This window comes from Ambystoma mexicanum, chromosome 1q, assembly GCF_040938575.1.
Source record: "Ambystoma mexicanum isolate Mex_15411 chromosome 1q, UKY_AmexF1_1, whole genome shotgun sequence".
Taxonomy (NCBI): domain Eukaryota; kingdom Metazoa; phylum Chordata; class Amphibia; order Caudata; family Ambystomatidae; genus Ambystoma; species Ambystoma mexicanum.
The window spans coordinates 130,600,657-130,625,037 of NC_090922.1; the positions used below are offsets into that span (position 1 = coordinate 130,600,657).

At 47.7% G+C, this 24,381-nt stretch overlaps 1 protein-coding gene across 1 annotated transcript in view; it reads left to right on the top strand.

Annotated features, from left to right (window-relative positions):
- Positions 1-24,381, top strand: part of ZCCHC14 (zinc finger CCHC-type containing 14) — a 1,189,754-nt gene that overhangs the window by 955,443 nt on the left and 209,930 nt on the right. Inside the window, exon 10 of the mRNA XM_069636185.1 lies at positions 16,784-16,905. Within this exon, the coding sequence (XP_069492286.1) occupies positions 16,784-16,905 (122 nt within the window). The remainder of the gene's footprint in view (positions 1-16,783; positions 16,906-24,381) is intronic.

The following is a 24,381-nucleotide window of genomic DNA, read 5'->3' on the forward strand; positions in this document are numbered from 1 at the left end:
ATCCTGCCATCAGAGGGTTTCCTAGCTTTCTGTGAATTACACTCCCAATGGCTGTCATCTATCCGGATGCTAATGCTAAAACATGTAAGGATAGGCAGGAGCCACCATATATTACATTTAAATGAGAATTCATACCTTTGCTCTGGAGCAGAATCCCTAAGGGTAAACTATGGATTCTTTCATGAGAGGTTAATCTGAATGGAAATTATCGTCAAAAAGTGGCACATTTATAACAAAAAATATAAGGCTCAAGGGAATAAAATGGAGGAGTTCTCTTAGTCTCAGCACTACTTTGCCACAGATATTGGCAAGGAATCAATTGGCAGACTCTTCCCTGCACATGGTTAAGGTCTTTTCAACAAAGGATTTTGAGATTTGCAAGCTACTCACTCTACTCTTTTTCTCAGGAGGGTGGGGAGCAGGCAAATGAATGTACTCTGTCCCTTTAAGAGAGCTGTGCACAGAGTGATGAAAGAATTATGAGTTACTGTAGTGACTAATGTACTCTTAGTACTTAGTCCCCTTTCCTCCATACTGCACGGGTGTCCCTTCCAAGGGACGGGAGACGGAACCTTTTTCACCAGAAAAAAACCTTCTTCCCCTTTAAATTTAGAGGCGGGGGGTACAGCCCTGAGAGCATGCTCTGCCCTGACTGCGCCCACTGGTGCCACTCCTCAGTCCTCAATGATGCCTCGACAATAGTTAACATTGCCTATTGACACCCAATATTATTAGGGGGGAGGATGGTGGGGCGTATGGAAGAAAGGGTCACTACGGTGAGTAACTCAGAATTACTCTTGCCTCCTATCCCCATTCCTCCATACTGCATGGCCAATTACAACTGAATGTAGCCCCAGGGTGGAGAGGTGACCCTCCTAAAGCAAATAAGTTCCTTAGAACCGCCTATCCGAAGGCCACGTCTGATTTAGAGCAGGCGTCCAAACTGTAGTGCTTACAGAAAGCCAAAGGGGTGGACAGGTTGCCACCCTGCTTATGACTTGCCACAGAACCTGCTGCTGGAAGGTGATGGCTGTGGCCTTGGCTCTGACCGTGTGAGCATGCATGTTGGCTGGCAGTGGTTTGCACTGCCCCTCATAGGCCTCCATGATGGCCGCAACCATCTATCATGCAATAGAAACCTTGGATGCTTGATAACCGGGTCTGGAGCCTCCAAAGGTGACAAAAAGCACGTCCGACTTGCGGAAACCCTTGGTCCTGTCCAGATAAAATTTCAGAGCTCGTCTGACATCCAGACAATGCAAGACTCTCTGAGCCTCGTCCTTGGGGTCAGCGAAGAACGTAGGTAAGGCTATTTCCTTGTTTAGATGAAAGTCAGATGGTACCTTAGGTATGAACGGTGGGTGAATGGTGGGTGAGTCCGCAGGACCACCTTGTCCCTGTGGAAAGTGGTGTAAGGCTCTGAGGCCACCAGAGCCTGGATCTCGCTGACTCTGCGACCAGAGGTAAGACCCACCAGCAACGCAGACTTGATGGTGACCAACCTGATGTCCACAGACGCCATTGGCTCAAATGGTTTGTGCGCCAATGCGCCCAACACCACATTGAGGTCCCACACGGGGTGTGGCCTCTTGATGGGCGGGTAGAGCCTGGACAATCCTGCCAGATGTTTCTTGACAATCGGGTTGGAGGAGAAAACGTCCTCCTCTGAATTTCTGTAGGCCCCTTTGGCTGGCAGGTAGGTGCGGCATGTGTCCACCTGAATCCTAAGTGCGCCGAGAAGGAAAGCACGTCGTCCAGTGTGCACGTAAGGGGCTCCTTAGAGTCCGCCCAGTGACAGAACCTGCTTCATTTGCTTTTATATTGGCTCCTGGTGTCCTTGCTCTTGGCGCCCTGAATGATCTCCAGGTTACCCTGTGAAAGGCTCTGGTGCTTGAGGGTGATCTGCTCAGGAACCACACTGCAAGGGCAAACTTCTGAGGCGCGGGGTGGAGGACCCTTCCCCCTTGCTGGGACAGGAGAGGAGCCGGACCCAGCGGGTGCTGAATGGATGGCCTGTCCGTGAGGCTGAGCAGTACGGAGAACCAAGGTCTCGCTGGCCACTAAGGAGCTATCAAGATGATACTGAGGTGACAAGCTTCCTTCATCTTGCGTAATACCCTGGGGATCAGGGGTGTGGGAGGAAGGGCATATGCTGTTATACCTTCCCACTGAATCTGCAATGCGTCTCCCAGGGAGCCTGGGCCCAGCCCCTGCCAGGACACGAACTGATAAAACTTTCTGTTCTTCCAGGAGGCAAAAAGATCCATCTGAGGGTGACCCCAAAAAAAGATCCACCTGAGGGTGGCCCCAAGTGTTGAGGATCACCTGCAGCACCTGGTAGTTCAATTGCCATTTGTAATTGTCCGCTCCCAGCCTGCTTAGCCTGTCTGCTTCCAAGTTGGCCTTCCCCGGGAGGTGGACGGTGTTAGGCAGAAACCTGTGCAGTTCCCTTTGGGAACACTGCAAAAGATTTAGGACTACAGGTGTTAGCAGTAAACCCACTTGGTAGCAGTCTGTACCACCCAGATTTACCTGGTAGCTGTGGCTGAGCAGTCAGACTTCCCTCAAGAAGAGTTAGGCAGTATGCAAAGTATACACAATAGGCACTCAGACACAATAATACAAGCAAACACTGACCAGAGCTTTGGTATCAAAGTATATAATTATTTATTTAAAAACACACTGAAACACTCCAGCACTCTTATGGTAAAACACTCTAAACACAGTTACTATTATAATATATACAACCCTTGTTCCTTATCAGAAAAGTCTTAGTTAACACTACTTATTTCCATACAGAGGTGAGCGTTTAACTATAGATGGCACTCCAATAAGTTTATGAAGAAGGGAGGGTCAAAAGACAGAATATGGGAAGGTACACCACTCTAATGTTTAAGAACACTATTAGCAAGGCAGTAGAGCAAAAGTCACTTGTGAGCCAAAGTCCATAGGCTGGGCCCACTCTTAGAGAGAGCAGAGCACAAATGCGCCCAAGATCACACAGTTACACTAGGCTTAGAAAGTCTTGCAGGGAGTTCGAAAAGAGTTTAGAGAGGCTCAGAAAAGTTTAGCCAGGGTGTCCCAGGCTAACCCAGGTTCGAAAGCCGGGGGCTAAATCTACCCCGTACAGTCGGTGGCAAGGGAAGCCAGGCGGGACACGGTACCTTAAGTGGGAAGGATCCTCCAGCGGGGGCAGTTGTTCCTGGCAGCGGGTGCAAGTCTCGTCGTCGTCCAGGGGAAGAGAAGATCTCGACTTGGAGGAGAGATGAAGGTCGTTGCACTGCCAGAGAAGAAACCAGCCGCTGAGTTTTCCAGTTAAAGGTATTACCCTTTAATTCGCGGTCGTGGTAAAACGTGGGGAAGGCGAAAAGACGGTGAAACTGGTTATCCCCACCAGTCAAAGGAAGACGACTCTCTGCCGGGAGATCTCCTCTGTCGTTGGGAAAAAGTGGTGAGACGGTCCAGCAGGGCTCCACCGGTGGTGTCGTCGTGGCAGGTCGGCTCAGCTTCTCCCTCGTCGGATTCTTAGGTCCTGTGGCGACTTCTGAAGTTCCAGTCCCCAAAGCCCTGCTTTTATGCAGAAAACCCCCATTCACTCAGCCTAGCTGTCACTCAAACATGCTAAGTGGTGAGCCGGCCGGCTCACCACTTGGGCCAATCAGGACGGAGTGCGACTTGAGTTGCCTAGGCAACTCAGTCCAGGGTGCCTAAATCCCCCTCCTAAGTGCCCCAGACAGAGTGGCACCACTTTGGAGGGCTTCTGTGGAGAAGCCCGCCAAAAAGTGGAACAAAGGGCTCGACTTGGGTTGGAGTCACAGAAGAGAACACAAACGCCATTTTAGAACCGAGTTTTGGCAAAAAATGCCAACCGGAGAATTAATATTAATTAAATAAACCGGCGGTATGTTCGAGGCTATCATAATTAAATAGATATAGTAGCCTCGAACAATGGGAAAATCCCATAGAGAAATATTTGCGGTTGAATATAAAAAGTAGTATCCACTGCCACCAGCCAAAACCCTATCAGGGGGGACGGAGACGGGCCCCTCGACTAACAGACCCCGGGGCAATTGAATTGCCCCAGCCAGTACGTCCACATATGATTGTTTGTACTGGTTCTGTTCAGAATTTAAGACTAGTAAAGTCAATGGTGACTTTACAGGCCCTGGGAGACAGTAGTCAGTCCCAGGGTATGGAGTCTATAATGGGGAGTCACTATGACACAGCTGTGTTACTGCACTGAGGGTGCTGTGTAACACACATCACAAAAACACATGAAGCCCTATGGAGTAAAAGACCCCATAGCCCATTAAACACATCTAGAGTCAAAGAAACACACTCAAATCATGTCCAAGAGTGAGGGTAAAAGAGTCTCACTCTTGGCAGGAGAAAAAATAAACCCCCAAAAATCCAGCAAAGCTGCTGGGGGACTCCCTAGGTTAGGAAATTCAGCCTAAACAGAGAATTCTACCTAACAGACGGCCGAGAGGTAGATGTTGTTTTCCAGGGCCCATTCCCACATGCTGACCGCTAGGCTGCACAACAGGGGACCTGGTACCCTCCTGCTTGTTGACATAGTACATGCTGGTGGAGTTTTCGGTCTGGATAAGGACTGTCTTGCCCCCAATGAGTGGAAGGAAGTCTCTGAGGGCTAGCCAAATGGCCCTGAGCTCCAGCCAGTTGATGTGACTCCTGCTCCTGCCGGGTCCAGACTCCATGGACGGTGTGGCTGTCCAGAGTGGCTCCTCAGCCCTCTAGGGAGGGATCCCTAGTGAGAGTGGCCAGCGGGGAAGGCTGAAGGAAGGGCCTACCCATCCGTGGGTTGCAGTCCCTGGACCACCACGTGAGGTCCGAATGGAGAGAAGGGGGTATGCTGACCAGCTCCACTTGAGAGCCCCTCTCCCGATTCCATGAGGCTGCAAAGTGCAGCTGTAGTCTCCTCATCCGGAGCCTCTTGTGTGACACGGCCAGGAGGACCGCTGCCATGATGCCCAGTAGGTGTTGGTACCACCAGGCTGAGGTCACTGCTCTTGTAAGGAAGTGAGTCGTGGCCCTCTTGAGGGCCATAATCTTGTCTTCCGAGGGAAAAACCTTCTCAGAGCTTGTCTCCCAGATGAGGCTCTGCGTGGGCTGCAGCTGAGACTTTTTGAGGTTGATAGTGAACCCCAGGGCGTGGAGAGTGTTCATTAGTGCGGAGGAAGTGTGGGTAACCCGCTCGGAGGATCTCGCCCTGACGAGCCAGTCGTCCAGGTAAGGGTAGACATGGTGGCCCTGGGTCCTGAGGAGGGCTGCCACTGCTTTCATGAGTCTGGTAAATACCCTGGGGGCTTGGTTGAGGCCAAAGGGTAGCAATGTGTACTGGAAATGACAGCCCATGATCCTGAAGCATAGGAAGGAGCGATGTGGCTGCCAAATCGGGACGTGTAGGTAGGCGTCCTTCAGATCCAGGGAGCACATCCAGTCTCCCTTGTCTAGTGTCTCTGCAATGAGTGCTGGCGTAACCATCTTGAATTTCTGAAGAGGAAAGGAGAGGGTGTGGGCGGATAGGTCCAACACAACTCTCATGCCAGCCTGGTTCTTTTTTTATATGGTGAAAATCTGGAGGCTGGCACTTCTTCCACTGCTTGGCTCTTGACGAGCGGCCGGATCTCCGCCAACAGAGTTGCCGTCCCAATCTGTGGGAGTGGAGGGAGGAGGGAGGAGAGGAAGGTATCGTTAGGCGGTACCCCTTGGATACTACAGAGGATATCCGGGGGTCCGTAAAGTTCTGGCGCCAGAAATGCATGTGAGAGGCAAGCCTGCCACCCACTGGAGACACGTGGACCCGAAGGGACGCGTCATGCCTTTTTACCGTCTGAGGCTGCTGCTGAGGAGGGGGCCTGGAAGAAGCCCCTGCACTCCCCCTACCCCCTTCTTGTTGCTTGTGCCGGTGCTAACTCATCGAGCGGTCAGGTTGTCTCGACCTCCGTTCCTGGAATCACTGGAACCCTCCAAACGCCTGCCCCTTGTCGGAGTGTTGATGCGACTGGGTATACGCCTTGGGCGTGGCCTTTGTCGGGATAGATAGACTTCGCAGTCTGCGAGCTGTTCTTTTTATCTAATTCCTCGTCGTTGGTAGAGTGGAAGATGTCACTACCCTCGAACGGAAGGTCAAATATGCGATCCTGGACGTCTGGGTTAAACTTAGTAGCCCGAAGCCAGGCCGTCCTTCTCATGTCCGTGGCAATGCAGTTGTCCCGGAAAGAGGTATCCTTGTGGACCACTGTGGACTCTATGATGTCCTGCGCTACCAGCCTGGATACTCCTAGACGCGCCTTGAAGCGTGCCTGGCTCTGCACCGGAAGGAAGGTAGTCTGCTATTTCCAGCCACAACCGCTGGTTAGCAGCTGCCAGCATGGCATCCGCGTTGGCCTGATGCAGGTGCAGGGAGGCGTTTGGGTACAGTGTTTTCCCATACGCCTCCAAGATATTCTCCTCCTCGCCTAGCAGCGCCGAGGACGAGGTGGCCGAGGTCGACTGACACTTAGAGTAGAGTGACGCTGCAGCGATCACCGAAGAATGCGGCTGGGGGCGCGTTGATAACAAGAGTGTATCCCCATCCATCTGTCTATGCTTGGAATTGAGGCGCTGATTGACAGGTTGGTCCGAGTGTGGCTTGAGCCACCTCTTCTTGGCCAGAGCCACAACGTCTTTCTGCATCAGGATACCCATTTTGGTAGGGGGTGATAGGGTGAGACTTCTGCAAAGACCCCCTTCACGCCCTTCACTGGCTGCTCGACCCCAGGTTGATGTAGACCCAGATATTCTGCCAAACCTACAAGCCAGTCATGAAAGGCTTTTGCTGACGATGGCGTGTCAGGGCCCCCCTCCCCGTCAGTGTCCGGTTCAGTCCAAAGCGGGTGGAGGAGTGCTGGGTGCCGTGGGCTGCGGTGTGGGGACCGGAGCCGGAGGCTGTTGTGGAACCGCCTGTACTGTGGGAGGCAGGGGAGCCTGAATCGAAGGAGCCGGCAGGGGCTGCGCTGGGGCCTATGGTGCGGGAGTCATGGGAGTAATTACTATGGGCGCCGATGGAGTGACCGGAGGGAGCAAGTCTCTAACAGCATCCCTAACAGCATCCCGTAGGATGGCCGCCATCTGGGGAGTTTGCATCAGTAACCTTTCGAAGAACCTGTCTTCTTAGGCAGAAGCGGAGGCAGGGGATGCTGACGGAGTGGCTGGTGGCTGCTGGGGCCGGAGTGCACTCTGTCTAGGTAGCAGGGGAACCTGCCCTGCACTGCTGATGGATAAACTGTAGGCCACATACCTGGTTGACACCAGTCCCACCTTGAAACCTTATCACCCGCCTGCTCTGTTCCTAGGACTGGCATCGGACGAGCGGCCATGTTTTGTATTTTGTCGAGCTGTGTGCCACGTGCCAAAGTCGTGGTGTCTGGCTCCCTGGGTCCAGACTCCTCCAGAACTCTTGGTTGTGGAGCATGAGGCCTACCCTGCCCCTCAGGTCTGGGCCTGGAAGGCGTGTTGCCCTCTGCATTGTGGCTGGTAGTGCTGCGTGCAGGCGCCCCCTCAGACATTGAGCTGGTACTAGGGCGTTGCCCCTCGGATGTACACCGGTAAAAGAACCTTGCGGTCCCTCAGCACTGATTCCGGAAGGATTGATGACCCCTCGGCCGTGAGGCCGGTAGCTGGATTAGCCTCGGTGCATGTGCTAGTAGTAGAAACAGAGAGATTTGTCCCGCTTGGGCATTTTCTCTGGAAGGAGTTACCCTTATGGGGTGCGTTGGAAAATAGCGGCCCAACTTTGGGCCTCGATCTCTGCTAAACAATGTTTTTCAAGTCCTCTGGAGGCGACCTTTTTTAGAAGAGCTCTCTACACCTAGTTAGCCTGTTCTTCAGTGCGAGTTGAGTCAGTGGGTCGCACACGGCACAATCTTGCCAGCCGTGATCAGGGACAAGGCAGCGAAGGCAAAGAGCGTGGGGGTCAGACGTAGGCATGAGCCCCTCGCAGGCTGGACACCTGCTGAAGCCTGCTGAAGTCGACATGCGCCGGGGACGAGCGTGACGCCGGAGGACCGAGAATATGCAAAGAGAAGACAAAAAGATAGAAGAAGAATTTGGGGAAGAGCGCGTGGTATTACATGGCCGAGGCCAAACCCAGGAGCGCTGGTGATATCGGCCTGTTTCTGTCGACGCGGAAAAGGGGACTGAGGAGTGGCGCCGGTGGGTGGAGTCAGGGCACCGCATTCTCCCAGGGCCTCACTCCCGCGCAGCTCTAAATCTAAAGGGAAGAAGGTTTTTTCTGGTGAAAAAGGTTCAGTCTCCCGTCCTTTGGATGGGACGCCCGGGCAGCATGGAGAAAAGGGGACGGGACGTAAGAGTACATATATCAAAGTAAAGAAGTCTGTCACTGGAAGCAAATAGCCACCCACGTCAGAGGCACATTGCACCTAGACATTGGTGCATACCACGCTCCCCTGTAGTAATCGTGCAGCACCTCCGCTGGCTCATTCAAAAATGTTTACTCGACGAAAGCAACCGTGGAGCCTGTGTTCACTATTCATAATCTTTCAAAATGTAGGGACGTTGTGTGGATACTGGGCAGTGAAGGAGAGATGAGAGAAATAAAAATGGCGGGTCACGCTTTTAAAGCAGCAAATTCCCAAAGCACACACACTCAAACTATTTAAGGACAGCCACTAGAGCCCCACACTCATTCATATCCATAGGTAGAGACACAGATAGCCCAGCCCCAGGGAAGAGTCATAGGGATACTTAAGACCAAGCTACCAGTCAAGAACTGTGGTTATTTGGAGTAGGCGATAGCTGCTTGAGTTTGGGGCTAGTTGGCGGGTGAGGAATGAGTTTGTAAGGGAGAGTGGAGACATTGGGGGGAGAAAAGTTATCCGGTGGAGAAGGTTGGATTTGAAGTTAAGGACGTGGTGGATTGGAAACACCAGTGGGAGGTTGAAGGAGAATATCAGAAGGAAATGCAGAAAGGTAGCTGGGCCAAAGCTAACATTCGAGGGGATTGTGTCCTCCGACGTATTCCATATCTCTGACAGTAATGTCCACAGCTGTGCTGCTTCGGAAACATTTTGAGCGTCTGGGTCCTACGTTGATGACGTCGATACGCTGTCCCTCGAGGGCCTCCATCGAGAGCCGACGTCACCGGATGTTATATGTAGAACGCACAACGCCCGTAGCCTCAGTTCCGTTTTTTCCGCAAACGTGTTTGCTTCGGAATCTCGGCGCGCCTCAGTTCTGCTCCTGTTGAATCGGTTCTTCTGTCGTTGGATATTGTGAATATGTCTTCGTCCTCTTCTTCCCCGCGGTCAGGCTTCAAGAAGTGTCGGGACTGCGGTTCCAAGATGTCCCTTACGGACCCGCACGACGTCTGCCTTTGGTGACTCTGCGAGAGCCACCCACCGACGACTGCGATGAATGCCAGTCCTTGACGTCGAAGGCCTTGTGGGAGCGGAAGAAGAAGTTGTCTGTAGGTAGGGTTTCCAAACCCCGTAAGTCGAAATCCGCTGAGCTTTCGACTGATGATTCGAGGGGCGACTCTCTGCTTCGGCGTAAGTCCAGGGGGGTCTCGATCTCAGAGTGGGTCCCGCCATTCCTCTGCCTCTTCCAGACACTCTCGGAAGCGCCGTCACCGGTCGCCTTCCTCGTCCGAGGACTGCGCCAGACGGCGGGTGGCTCGTCCCAACAAGTATTCATCAACGGCGGAATGGGACGCAATTTGCAAGGAGATGGTGGCGATTTTCGAATCTCAGGGCACCGTTCCGTCCGCGCCTTCGAGAGAAGCTGGCAAGGAACGCGCTAGGGCCGCCGCTCGCACTCCTTCGGGATCGGGCAGTCACCACGATCATCGGGAGCCGCCGAGGTCCCGATCGGACAAGGTTTGTCGCCATAGCAGTGCCAGGACCAGGTCCTGGTCCTCGACGCCCTCAAGACCGTCTGAACCTGTGAGGCCTTCTAAGAAGGCATCAATGCCGTTGGCACCATGTCCGTCGAGGGACTCTCTCGAGGCTCCGGCTCCGAGGAAGTCGTCGACGCCATCGGTGCCGAGGCCGTCGAAGGACACGCTCGGGGCTCTGGCCTCAAAGCCATTGTCGAAGTCGTCGGCGCCTCGCTCGACGTCAACGCCGATTCCCTCGGTGCCCTCGATGCCTTTTGAAGAGGCTTTACCGTAGGTGCCCCAGAGGGCCGTGGATCCTCCAAGGAAGGCCCTTAGTAAATCTGTGAGGCCTGTGTTTGAGCCTTTTTCTGTACCTTCATGCAGGGATTTATTCCAGCCTTTGGATTACATCTCAGAGGTGGAAGAAGGCTCAGATGAGGAAGGGTTTGTACCTCCTGAGGTTCCTGAAGACCCGTTGTCTGGTCACAGCCAGATGGAAGACCTACGTCAGTCCTTACATGACGGCAGTGGTCTGGACACCTCTCCGGAGGTTGAGTTTGGCAGGCCTGAGCCTGGTACGCATGCTGGGTCCTCGTACAGGCGTCTCATGTCGAGGGTGACTGAGTATTTGGGGTGGTCTGCTCCACCTGTGGATTTTCTGCAGGATGACCTGACTGATATATTGGACCAAGGTCCACCCACTGACCGGGTGCTGCCAATTCATATGGCCTTACAAAGAAGGGTGGCAGCGGCTTGGACTGCTCCAGAGAGTCTCCTGGCAGAGAATAAGTCGCTAGCGAAAAAATACCGTCCTGCCAGTGGCGACCCCTGCTACTTGTCTACGCACCCCACTCCGGAAAGTTTGGCGGTGCAGGCGGCTACGGCCCCAGCAAAGCAGGCTGCCTACCATCCCTCCGGATAGGGACGACAAGCGCTTTGACGGTTGGGTGAAGAAAGTATTTTCATCTGGGGGTATGGCTTTAAAGGCAGCCAACTCCGTTTGTGCCTTGGCAAGATTCACTCACACTCTGTGGAATTGTTTATCTTTAGCGGCTGAACATATTCCCGAAGGGGAGGAACAGGATGGTTTTCTTTCCCTCGTTCAGGATGGCAAAGATGCCATGTGTGAATCCGTTCAGTCGGGTCTGGATGTGGCAGACTGTGTCAACCGGTCCATGGCGGCGAGCACCGTGATGCGCAGGTTTGCGTGGTTGCGGAAGTCGGGGTTTGCTCCTGATGTACAGTCCCGGCTTCTCAACATGCCCTTTGATGGTGTCCATCTTTTTGGCAGCAAGGCTGACGAAAGCCTTGAGAGGTTGCAGACCTCCAAAGCTGCAGCGAAGTCGTTGAGCGCTGCAGTACGTCAACCTCCGCCTTTTCGTCCTAGGGGACAGCAATGGAGGGGAGGTTCCTTTCGATACTACTCTTCCTTTGGTAGATCGAGGGGAGCTGCCAGTTAAAGGGGCCAACGTAGGAGTACCAGAGGTGGAAAACAAGGTACTCAAGGTGCCAAAGCCGCTCGGGCAGTTGCCTCTTTGCCCTCACTGCCGCAGCCGCTTCCGCTCAGTCATGAGGCCATGTCCCATTGTTCGCCGGTTGGGGGAAGGCTAGCGCAGCATCTTGTAGAATGGCGTGCCATTACTTCAGATGTGTGGGTTCTGGAGATCATAGCCCACGGCTACTGTCTTCCTTTCTGCCAGAGGCCTCACTACAATCCACCGGGGAAGCTCTTTGAAGAGTCCGGATCCGCTCCTTTCATGGAAATCAAATCCCTGCTGGAGAAAGGCGCAATAGAACTGGTGCCTGTAGCGGAGAGGAACAAGTGATGGTATTCCCCATGTTTTTTTATCCCGAAAAAAGACTGGGGATTGAGACCCATCATGGACTTGTGTGGCTTGAACAAGCTCCTCAGGAAGGACAAGTTCAAGATGGTTACTCTCTCTCAAGTCCTCCAGGCCCTTGAACTTCAGGACTGGTTGGTGTCTCTCGACCTCAAGGATGCTTACTTTCATGTGCCGATTCATCCCAAGCACAGGAAGTACCTGAGGTTTGCGGTTGGCGACTTGCATTTTCAGCTTCGGGTCCTGCCGTTCGGATTGACCTCCGCCCCGAGGGTCTTCACCAAGCTGATGGTGGTGGTGGCAGCGTATCTCAGGAAAGGGGGGGTTCACGTCTACCCCTACCTGGACGAATGGTTGATCAGGGCGCGCTCTCCTGAGCAAGTCCTGGATCATCTGTCCGTCACCTGCCACTCCCTTCACAAGCTCGGCTTCTCCCTCAATTTAAAGAAGTCCCATTTGACACCTACCCAGCGGCTCCAGTACATCGGAGCAGTGCTCGACACATCCCTGGGGCAGTGTTCGCCTCCCGGGCTCATCACATTCTGCATATGGTGGACAAGTTTCAACATGCGCAGAGTCTCCCGGCGTTCGAGTTCTTGAGGTTTCGATGTTCCTGCATTCTACTGGTGCCGGAGGCCAGGCTGCGGATGAGATCTCTGCAGTGGGCTCTCAAGATGCAGTGATCGCAGTCCTCCGGCAGGATGTCGGATCCCGTTCAGGTGCCGCCATCGGTAGCCCAGGATCTTCTGTGGTGGGCCGACGAAGGTAATCTGATGCAGGGAGCACCATTTTGGCTACCCTGGCCGGAGGTGACGATCGTGACGGACGCATCCCTCACGGGATGGGGAGCTCATGCCAACGAGTTGACAGTCAGCGGTCGTTGGTCTCCGTCGGAGTCCAGACTCCACATCAATCTGTTAGAGCTGCGGGCTATCAGGCTAACCCTGAAGGCTTTTCTGCCGTCTGTGCGGGGGAAAAAAGTCCTGATTAAGAAGGACAATACAGTGACAATGCACTACCTCAACAAAAAGGCGGGGGCAGGATCACTCCCACTGTGCAGAGAGGCAATGCAGCTCTGGTTCTGGGCCATCCAGCAGGAAATTTCGATCTCAGCAGTTCATCTGGCCGGAGACGAAAACGCAGTGGCAGACGCTCTGAGCAGACAGAGCCCGGTCTCTCACGAGTGGGAGTTGGCTCAGGAGGTTATGTTGGAGATCTTCGCCCTTTGGGGACCCCACAAGTGGATCGCTTCGCCACCAGTGTCAACCGGAAGTGCGAAAGATTCTGCTCGCAGGAATTTCCTCTAAGAGGAGCCCTATGGGACGCGTTCATAGTGGAGTGGTCCTTCCCACTATTGTACGCGTTTCCTCCAGTCCCTGTCATTCCGCAAGTGTTGCGGAGGTTACGGAGGTTCGGTTCCTGAATGATCCTCATTGCTCCGGCATGGGCCAGGAGAGCGTGGTACCCGGACCTTCTCGACATGTCCATCTGCCCTCCTTGCCGTCTTCCCTATCGAGACGATCTGCTCTCATCGGAGGGGGTGTCGAGTTCTCCATCTAGAGGTCAAGTCTTTCAACCTTCATGCTTGGTTTCTGAAAGGTTGAGGTACAAGGATTGGGACCTCCCTGAAGACCTGATGGAGGTGTTGCTTTCGTCCAGAAGGCCAGCAACAAAATCCCTGTACCGTTGGAGAAAGTTCTGCGACTGGTGCAGGGTTCCGAATGTGGATCCTTTTCAGTGTTCAATTCCTGTGGTTCTGTCTTTTTTGCTTTCATTAGCCCACAAGGGCCTGCAAGTGGGTACCATTAAGGGTTACCTGGCGGCGCTGTCCATATTTAAGCGCTCGTCTGAGGAGTGTTCTTATTTTAATATTCCTTTGATTTAACTCAGTTTCTCAAAGAGCTTATTAATGTGTTTCCACCGTCCCTGTTCTAGGTGCCGGGATGGGATTTGAACTTGGTTCTGAAATTCCTAATGGGAGCTCCGTTTGAGCCCGTCCTTTGAGACTGTTGACCTTTAAGACTGTATTTTTAGATGTGGTTACTTCCGCTCGCCGAGTGAGTGAGTTGCAGGCACTTTCCGCCAAGCCACCTTTCACGGTGTTCCATAAGGACAGGGTTGTCCTTAGGGTTCGTCCTTCTTTTCTTCCAAAGGTTGTGTCGGAATTTCATTTGAGCCAGAAGGTAATTCTTCCGGCGTTCTATCCTCCTCCGCATCCTGCTAAGGATGAGGAGAGGCTCCATAGACTGGATCCAAGGAGAGCTTTGAGCTTCTATCTCTCACGGATGTCCAAGGTCAGAGTGGACGCTCCGCTATTTGTAGGATACGCTGGAAGGCGTTTAGGTCAAGCTGTTACCAAGCAGACCTTGTCCAGATGGATCATTTTGACGATCTCTGAATGTTACCGTTTGGCGTGTAAGGACCCTCCAGTAGGCTTAAGGGCCCATTCTACTAGGGGTGTGGCTGCCTCTACTGCTCTGCAGAGGGGTGTTCCCATTCGTAATATTTGTGAAGCAGCCACATGGGCCTCTGTCCATACTTTTGTAAAACAATACTCCTTGGATTCTATCCATGGGCAAGATTTGGCCTTTGGTAAGGCGGTCCTCTATTCTGCAATTTGATTGGGCATTCTAAAATTCTAAATTCTTTTCCCACCTCCATATGTTGGTACTGCTTTGGGAGTCTGTCAGAGATAGGGAATATGTCAGAGGACACAATCCCCTCGAAGAACAAGTTACTTTCTTACCTGGTAACGTTCTTTCAATGGGATGTTCCTCCGACATATTCCACATCGGACCCTCCCAGCCTGCCCCTCTACAGAATTTCTTATGCGATTGCAGCTTACGTTTCCGCAAGGCTTTCTGTAGTTATTCTGGCAGAAGATTGGTGCCACATGTTCTGGGAAAAAACTACAACTGAGGCTACGGGCGTCGTGCGTCCGACATATAACATCCCGTGACGTCGGCTCTCGACGGAGGCCCTCGAGGGACAGCGTATCGACGTAGGACCCAGACGCCGACACATTTTCCGAAGCAGCACAGCTGTGGACATTACTGTCAGAGATATGGAAAACGTCGGAGGAACATCCTATCGAAAGAAGGTTACCAGATAAGACAGTAACTTGTTCATCTCAGGAAGGTACGAAAATAGCATGTTTCCCCAAGGCATTGGAAGACCAATATCTGAAAGGTAAAGTCCACAGTGGTAGGAGCAACATGCACATTGCGTGGTGTGAGGAAGAGCAGGAACAGAACAGGAGTAGAGAGGCATTGTAGAGGAGGTCAGAACCCAAAGGAGAGGGAGTCTGCTTAAACTCGCCTGTGGAAGCCAAACCCAGGTGGCTCGATCTTAAAGTGGAAGAGAAGTTGTAATACTATTTATAGCCCACACCGGATACATAACAATGTCTGTAGGAAGTAATTCTAACCCTATAACAAGAGATGCCAAGGAAGAAGCTCGACAGAGAGAATATCTTTAAGACAGCGAGTGACGGGGGATGTTCACAAAACCTCGTAAACTTTAAAGGAACTGTGACACTAGTGGAATTGGCGATAAAAGACTATCCAAACACCTTTACATTTTGATTTCGCCCCAGAGAACCTTTTTGTGTTTAAAAATAATTCGCATTGTTAAGTAGTTTTAGTTTAGGCGCTTTGTCGACCCCATTCAGTTGTATGACTTAATCTAAAAATGACCTTTTGAAGCAGAGCTTTGAACCTACCCACGTCTTTGGCCAGTATGATGAATAGTTTGTTTATAAGTAACTTATTTCTTCTGCATCGTGTTTCTTTCACAAAGTTGTAGGTTTCCATGATTATGCCATTTACAAGCCAGGTAACTGTACAATTTTAAAACTGTGTTATTTAGTGTTTAGAAGGCATTAAGACATCCTGAATTACCCGACCCAACAATGCCCATGCTCACCATTGTCATTTACTCTGTGTTACATTCTTAAGTGGCCAAATCCTCTTGTACGGTTTCAGTTGTGTCTGATCACGTGATAGTGTAATAGACACAGCAGCTATATTGGAGGGAGATTCAATCAGGCAATTTCTGTACTTTAGAAATGAAAATTCCATGAAAGTCAATTGAAAAAAAAAAACAACCTCTGATAATATACAGCACCATTAAAATAGAGCAAAGATTAAAATCCTTTCTAGAATTTATAAATGGAGTTCGATATGTATTTTACCATGCAGCAAGTTAAAAATAAAAATTGGTTTAAAGAATGTGCGAGACACAGTTAATATTGATCTGCCTTGTTATAAGAGGTCTGGTTAATAATGTCAAGTGTTCTCAAGAGACTGGTTTGTTTTCTTACCAGCATGTGATGCCCGAGAGTCGGTTTACATTAAATAAAAGCTCACAATTTCAACAGTGAAAGCAGAGATTTCTCTACATATTTAGGGAAAAACATCAGAGTGCAAGAATAATCCGCCTTAAGTGGAGCCATTTGGGCATCAGTACTCATGTAATATTTGCCCAACCATTTACCAGTTGTATTTTCAAGTGACAACAAATTTAATCCTAAATAAGATAGAAATGTCCATTGCCAATTCGCGCAATACTTCCCACTACCACATGAGGCAGTTATCAGAATGTCAGCCATATTTAGTGGTTTCTTAAGTTTTCTCTTCTCTCTGACTCGCATAATGATTGCCCAGTAAGTACAGAGCAGTCACTTCTGCTGTACTCGCAATATTACTGTGCTCCCTATAACAATGGGGAAAGTTTATGAGATTTATATTCAAGAGAACTTCCAAACCGTGGAATGTTGTCCATCCATTCACTATCTACTTTTTTTTCATTGTCTTGAATTGTTATATATTGGCATGATCATTACTCCAAATGGAGAACAATAGCAGCACAGATTTTATTTTTTCTTTTTTCTTTTCTTTTAATTCTAGTTCCTCATAAAGAGCAACATTAACAAACTTTGGTAATTGCAGGAGGGAACATATTAAAAGTAACCTTGTCCGTTAAAGTTGAAATTATTGATTTAGCTTTATTCAGTTTTATTTAATAAACTTTATTTGTATTCTAGGGAAAAATCGGAAAAGCGATGTGTTAATCCAGTGATGTGTTCCATTGGCACTGGCATTGCAAGGGTTCCTCCAACCAGTCATGTAGAGCCTTTTCAAAATATTCGTTTTCATCATGATCCAGGTAATAGATACATATTTCTCATGGCACAATTCTGTATCAGTGGAAGCATTTTTTGAGTATCCTCTTGTAAATGTTCATTCATCAAACCTCATGTCAAGCTCATTCGGGCAGTTAAGAATTATGATTTTAAGGATTGTGATGCTCATTTTTAGGTAGGCACTGCATTAAGTGGGGCATGTCCCATTCAGTGTCAGAAAAATCTGGTGATGTCACCAGTGCGGAGATACCTGATAAATGTTATTTGAGCATGATAATACTCTGGGACGTACACAGCAGCTTGTTCTGAGTATTCTTTTCTCTGCATTTGCTGCTGTCGCTGAACCCCACTGCAACAGGTGGAGTTGGGCGGAAGAGCAGTAATCTATTGCTGTCTATCCTAAGTTTAACAAAGCATTTTATTTTGCAACACTGAAATTTAATCACAACAATTAGTGTGTACTGTTTGAATTAAAACTGAGATGTTGAAATTGTCTCAAATCTTAAGTGCTGTCAGGAAACCATGTTTCCAAAGTGCTTTGTTTTCTGAAAATTGTCGCAAGTGTAGTAAACAAATCATATGCCATATACAATATCAGAAGATATTCTCAATCTTACTCCACACTTTGCTGATGTTATATTGTACCAAAGGTTTTGAACAGTAATTTCTGGTGATGCACTCCGATATGAACCTACGCTGGCGCCTCAGTTCTGTCATTTGTCATTGTCATTAGGGAGGTGCCCTCCCTTCCCACCTATATATGAAGCAAGGCATTCATTAACCACACAAAAGTGCTTTGTAAGCTTTGATGCCAAACGGGCTTCATGGTTTCTCACTATAATGTGCTAAAGGAAAATTACGGAAAGCCTGTGCTGTGGTTTCTGGTGTAGTGCTTACTAGCATGCCAGAATGTATTTCGTCTCTGTGCATTATTCCTTGTGAGTCACTGAACTTCCAGGGAGCTCAAAGCCCCACCTATGCTTAATCAATGCAGGCTAGGAGTTAAACAGAGGCTATTAGAATGGGTCTCTCACTAGACCCAAAGCCTATCTTCTATGTCCTTCTATGAAATGTTGATGACGGAAGAAACAAAAACAGTGGAATACATTGTCATTATGGAGATCCTTATGGGCATGTTAGTGAACCATTCTAATGTAGTACAGTTCTAATCTTGCATGGTCTTCCTGGTCCAGTTTTATTCTATTAGTTGGCTTTTTCTCAAGCATTTGCTATTTCATAGATTCACATGCTTGGAATACATTCCCGTCATCAGACTGGAAATCCTTGGGATGCATTGTACCAGATCTGTTTTATTGATGTAAAATATACGATACTAGCCTTCTTATTTAGATCCACATGAACCCTACTAGTGAGCTGACTAGCTAACCTAAGCTGGGGAGTCCTCTAACTTCTCTCAGCATTTGAACGGCTAATACCCGGGAGGAAACGCGTTGGGTTTCATATTAAAACATCTTTTTCTGATGAATACTATTGCTTCATTTTTGAGTGAGCTAATTCTTAAAACGATTTACTATTATGCTCATGTACTTTTGATGAACCTACCTTATCTTTGTAGCATTTTATCTATGGACATAGCATAAAGGTTTGGCTTCTTTGGCCTTAGTGTGCATGGGACGCAAATTCCCTTCATTGGGAACTTATTTTCCATTGTCTCTACCCAGACCATGTCTCTGAAGAATGTACAATCTGCTTGTCTGTTCCTCATAAGAGTGTCAAAAACAGATGAGGCTTGTTCTGTACATCAGGAAACCTGTTGTTTCTTCAGGCAACAAATCTGTTACTCTTCCTTGGCCTCTCAGAGCAGGAATCCCAAAGCTCCTCTGGAAAAAGTAATGATGCCAGAGTGAATAAAGACCCAGTCTGTCTCTAAGTCAACAATGTAAAAAACCCTGAGAAATGTAAACCACTTGTTGTGCTAAAAATCCCATTAATGTAGACACCAGCTGTCAGTAACACTCAAAGGACAGGACAACTTTTATGGGGAGTTCAGAGCCATCCAGTGCGAAACTGCCATCAGCAGAAAACTCCACGTTGCCCATCAACTGGAGAATCTTTAGCAACGGTCAGACCATTGAAAGCAGCCTCAACAGGAAGATTGCTGTCCACTGAATCTTTGGTGGAGGAAGTTGGACGATCAACTGGGAAAGACTGGTCAGCAGGGAAAGTCTGAGCAAAGGGGAGAGACTATTAAAGAAAACCCTGTCAACAGGGAGACACCATTCAAGAAGAGTAACCCTATATACAATGAGAGATTTATTGATGGGAAGGGACTCATCATGAACGTCTGCAACAATTGCACTGCTTCACTTTCCATCAGCGTAATGTCAGGTAGTGCTCAAACAGTTGCTCCTATTTCTCCTGTAGGGAAAATGCCTATGTTCGCAGAAAATATTCTTCCAGATGTTTTTGAGACGGGGGATACATGGTCTGATTTGCTGCCTGACCGAGGCCTTTAGGGTTACAGGCCTGAAGAAGGAGATAGATTTGGCATTGCCGCCTGAACTGTTGAATTCCAAAGGGAAGCCTAGAAACTCCTCCATGTCAAGCAAACCCCCAAATGCCATAGAAATTCCACCCACACTAAAGATTCTCTCTAGGTAGGGTGGGAGGGGGTGCCCTGAAGGGGAAGGCACCTTACCCCTTTCGAGTCTGAGAGGAATCTGCAAGTATGGGAGATCCCCTTACATGACTGTGGAAAAGTGGCAAGCGTGGCGGAAGGGTCCATTCATCCTGCTGGAAATCTGCTTGCTTCTGAAGGGCAGAATTCACACAACAAAGTTGATGAATAGGGTAACTATATTATAGACACACAGTACCTCTTGAGTCTAGGGTTCGGGAGAAGTGTGTAGTAAACGCCAACTCTAGCTTGTAAGAATTATGGGACCCAGGAAATCACTTTTTTAAAAGCAACACTTCCCTTGCCACTGAAAATATCAGACTTCTGACTTAGCACGTCTGTCTACTCTAAAGGGTCACCTGAAACAGAATTCTTTGGTTATTAGAAGCAGTCAACCAACCTAGCTTCTGCTCTCACCATTCCACAATTAAGGCTGGAAACTGGATGCATGTTCTAAAGCGATTTACATCTGCATTTGTCATGGTGTGTGTGACCAGTGGCTGTGCAGTCACCACCAGGTACAGCTGCAAAATGTGGTATAAAATAGCTTATTTCCTACAATATTCACCAGATGACAAGTGGGACGAAGCAAGTGGTGTCATCTGGGAAGGGGACATTGCTTCTAACGATGCCATTGATGTAGCAGGAGACATTGCCAACAGAGTTGTCTTGAGGAATTGACCCACATCCAGACTGAGGTGCAGGTCAGGGCAATAGAGGGCACCAAAGTCTTTGGCAAGTCAGTGGATGGCACTCTGAATGGCAAGTTAGTACTGTAAGTCGGATCAAAGAAATTCAATACAAATCTGATTCAGGGGGCATCCTTGACCACAAATGAAGGATTAATTTCCATTAATGAGTATGATGTTCTTAGTATACCAAACTCTCGTCCAGATGTCTGTCCTACCCAAGGTTCCTAACGTTAAGAACAAACCTCTCGGTAGACCTATTTTATAGGCTTATGTCACCATTTCTTAACCCGTCAGTAAATGGCAATTCTTTTCCTCCAACCTTTTGCACAACAGACTGCTTATTTTTTGGTAGATTCAGCAGATGTCATTATAGAGAGTCTCCCTTATGATAGACATTTTGGTCTTTCTGGATATTGCAATTGTACACTAACATCTCATAGGGGGTCGTTTTCCATGCTATTGGATTCCTCAATCAGAGACCATTACCACAGTCTGTATCGTCCGGCTGGTTGAATCAACATCTATAGTGCTAACATGAAATAATTTTTTGTACAAGCACACCTTAGATAAGCAAATTAGGCACAGCAATGGGCTTGGCTTTTGCACCGGTTTTAGCCAATTGGATAGTGGTAGAGTTTTGGGAGAGTTGGATATACAATAACAATATTTATTTAACATGTTTAAAACATTGACATAGTTTTATTGACGGCATTATATTTGTGTCGTCAGGGAATTATGTCACACTTGAAGCATTTTTACAATGGTTGAACAATAGAAACGAGGATTGAAGGTTTACAGCCACATTTAATCGTATTAGGATTGCTTGCCTAGACCTCCTATTTGAAGACCATGTACACATTTTGCTGGATTTATTTTAAAAGCAATGTGATCACATGTTACTACAATGCCAGAATCAACATCCTAGAAATCAATGTGATAGTATACCATATAGTCAATTTCTAAAAACTCTGAGGAATTGTTCTAGAAATTATGGCTATTTTGAACAAGATGGGATCATGAAATGAAACCTTTGGATAGAGGATATTGAAAGAAACTAATTATGACTGCTATTAAACATGCATGGTATACTGACAGAGAATACTTTTTACATTAGAAAGAAAAGCTTCAGGCAGAGGACACTTTGATATTCCAATCCAGTATGTTTGTATGCATAAGGGGTTGTAATTTTAAGGGCCAATTAGGGCACTTGCATAGGAAAAAACAAAGTGAAAGGCCTACTAGTACTGAATTATGGGGGTTACCACTGATACTCAATTATTTTTCCATGTGAATGTTATAGTCTATGGAAATACACAAAAAAAGGCAGATGTGATAACGTATAACAATGTTAATTGCAGTTAAGACATTTCATTAATTGTTTAACCAAGAATGTTACCAGCATGATTGAAATCCATGACATTTAGGCTGTATAGGGACGATCTCCTACTTTGTCAATACAAGAATGATAGAACATAGGTTCACAATTCTGCAAGACAATGAATTGACACCAATGATGAAAAATGTTATGAAGGAAAACCACAATGAGAAGGAAAATCATTGGACTGCAATAGAAATTATCTGTTCAGATGAAAGTGGACATCTATAGAGAATTACATTCAAAAAGCAGAAAAGTGCAGGACTCTTAGATCTGGTACCCATAAGATGGTAAAAATAGAACTTTGGACTGGTCCTTATTATTGAATTAAGAGTCCAGGGACAGAGGAACTACCAGCCACTGCATAGAACTTTAAAGATTTACACTTACAAGTGCTTTTGCATGTGAATATGCTGTTTATTTAGAAACACTTTGCACGTTATCTAAAATCACCATAGTAACATTTGTTCACCACTACTTACCTTTGAGATTGAAATTGGATCCAAAGAACTAGTGCTATTTAAATGCTGAGAAAGCTAAATAGAAGTCTCAGTACCATTATGTAGTAAGACATCATTAAGCCTGCCTGCATGAGGACATGAGTTTAAACTTTTCTTAAATGCTGATTGAGCACAAAATTCATGCAATAGAGGAGGAAATCCGCTGATTAAAGACTGCTCCCCAGTGGAGGCGCTTAATTTAATGGAGAAAAAATAAATGGGAGGTTTGCTGTGCTCAGATTTAAGTAAATCTCCTTTAAACTAGAACAAAAAGGTTGAAACAGGATATCGATCATGATGTAGAACCTTTTCCAAGATAATATATCTATAAATCTGAAGGCGCATCTTTTAACATTAACAGAAAATATTTAGAGCAAATTGTTACAATCTTGAGTTAGACGCATAGTGAAGACAAATATTTGGACAAGCAGATATTTAAAAATGTTCCGGTTACTATAAATGATAGTTTGGTATTGCGTCTGTTTTGTAGTAGACTAGAATGCAATATCACTCTGTTATTTAGTATATAAGGAGATAGAAATGCTTGGTGGTTTACCATCTAGTGATCAAGGAACTGTGAATCCAGATGAATACTAAGAAGTCCTCTCTATCAATTGTTAGTTGGGACAAATAGAGGAAGTAATGACCAATAATTGAGGGATGCTTTAATAGAATTGCACTTAGAAAGGTTATTAACAAAGGTTAATGTCCAAACATCCCACCGAAATATACGATCTGCTCTGCGGCAGAGGGATTGTCATCCTGTTTGTAACAGAAACATGGCTAGGCGACAACTACAAGATCACCCTCAACAACTCCCTGCCTGAATACTTCAAATGAGTCCAAGCAAATAGAAAAACCAAAAGAGGAGGGGGGCTGGCAATCATTCACAAGGAACATCTGGATATCAAATTGGAAGACCCACTAAACATTGATAAATGCGAATCCCTAATCATACGTCTAACAGTAAGCCCCAAAACAAACCTGAAATTCATACTAATATATAGACCACCAACCTACAATGCAGTCTTCGTAGACGCCTTCACAGAAGCAATCACCGTCCTAGCCATCAAACACAATCACCTGATAGTCCTCAGAGATTTCAACATCTGCTTTGAAGAAGAAACCACGACCATACAAAAATCGCTAACCAGCCAACTAGCAGCAATGAATCTGCAACAACTAGTCAAAGGAGCAACCCACTCGGCAGGGCACACACTTGACGCAATCTTCGCAAACAAAGTACTCCTCACCGCGGCACCCCCAATTCAAATACCCTGGAGCGACCATCTCATCATCCCCTTCGTAATCAAAATGACCACCCCCAACAAACAGTCAACCGGACAAAACACCAAACATCATGAAAAGAAATTGGAGAACCATCAAAAACTCCAACTTAATTGAACTCCTGGAGCTTAGCAAACCTCACCAAACATTCATGGAAGAAGATGACCTGGACAAAAAAGTAGCCCTGCTACATTCCTGGATTATAACTACGATAGACAACATCGCCAAAGAAAAACCCTTCGCTCCTTCTCAAAAACGGGCAATGGCAAAATGGTTCACCCCACTACTTAGCACCATGAAAAGGAAAAACCGAAGACTAGAACTTAATTGGAGAAAACAAAACGACGATGCGAAAAAACTGAAATTCCTACAACACAACTAAGCATACAAAAAAGAAATACAAAAAGCAAAGATGAAATACTACGACAACCGAAATTTCGAAGCCCCAAACTTAGGAACGAAATCAGCCCTAATCTCAATATGGGACGATCTAAAAATGAACGCAGACTCGGACAACAGCAATGCCTTGATACTCCTTGACCTACCAGCAGAATTCGACACAGTTAACCACGACACCCTCGTATCGAGATTACAAGCACTGGGAATAACCGACACCGCCTTACTATGGATCAAATCTTTCCTAACAAACAGAACGGAAACCTTATGGATGAAACCCTTCAAATCTAGCCCGAGAGATTCGACCTGTGGAGTACCACAAGGATCCTCCTTCTCCCCGCTACTATTCAACATCTACCTATATCTACTTATCAGAATCATCAAAAGCCACGGCCTCACCTGCTACAACTATGCCGACGATGCACAAATAATCTTCAAAATACAAGAGAATCCGGAAATAAACTCAACGCTAGAAAACTGCCTCCACAATGTATTCCTCTGGATGAACTCCAACTGCCTCAAAATCAACCCAGGCAAAACAGAAATAGTGATTGTCACAAAAAATGGAGCAGAAAACCACTTCATCCCTTGTCCAAGGGAACTCGGGACAA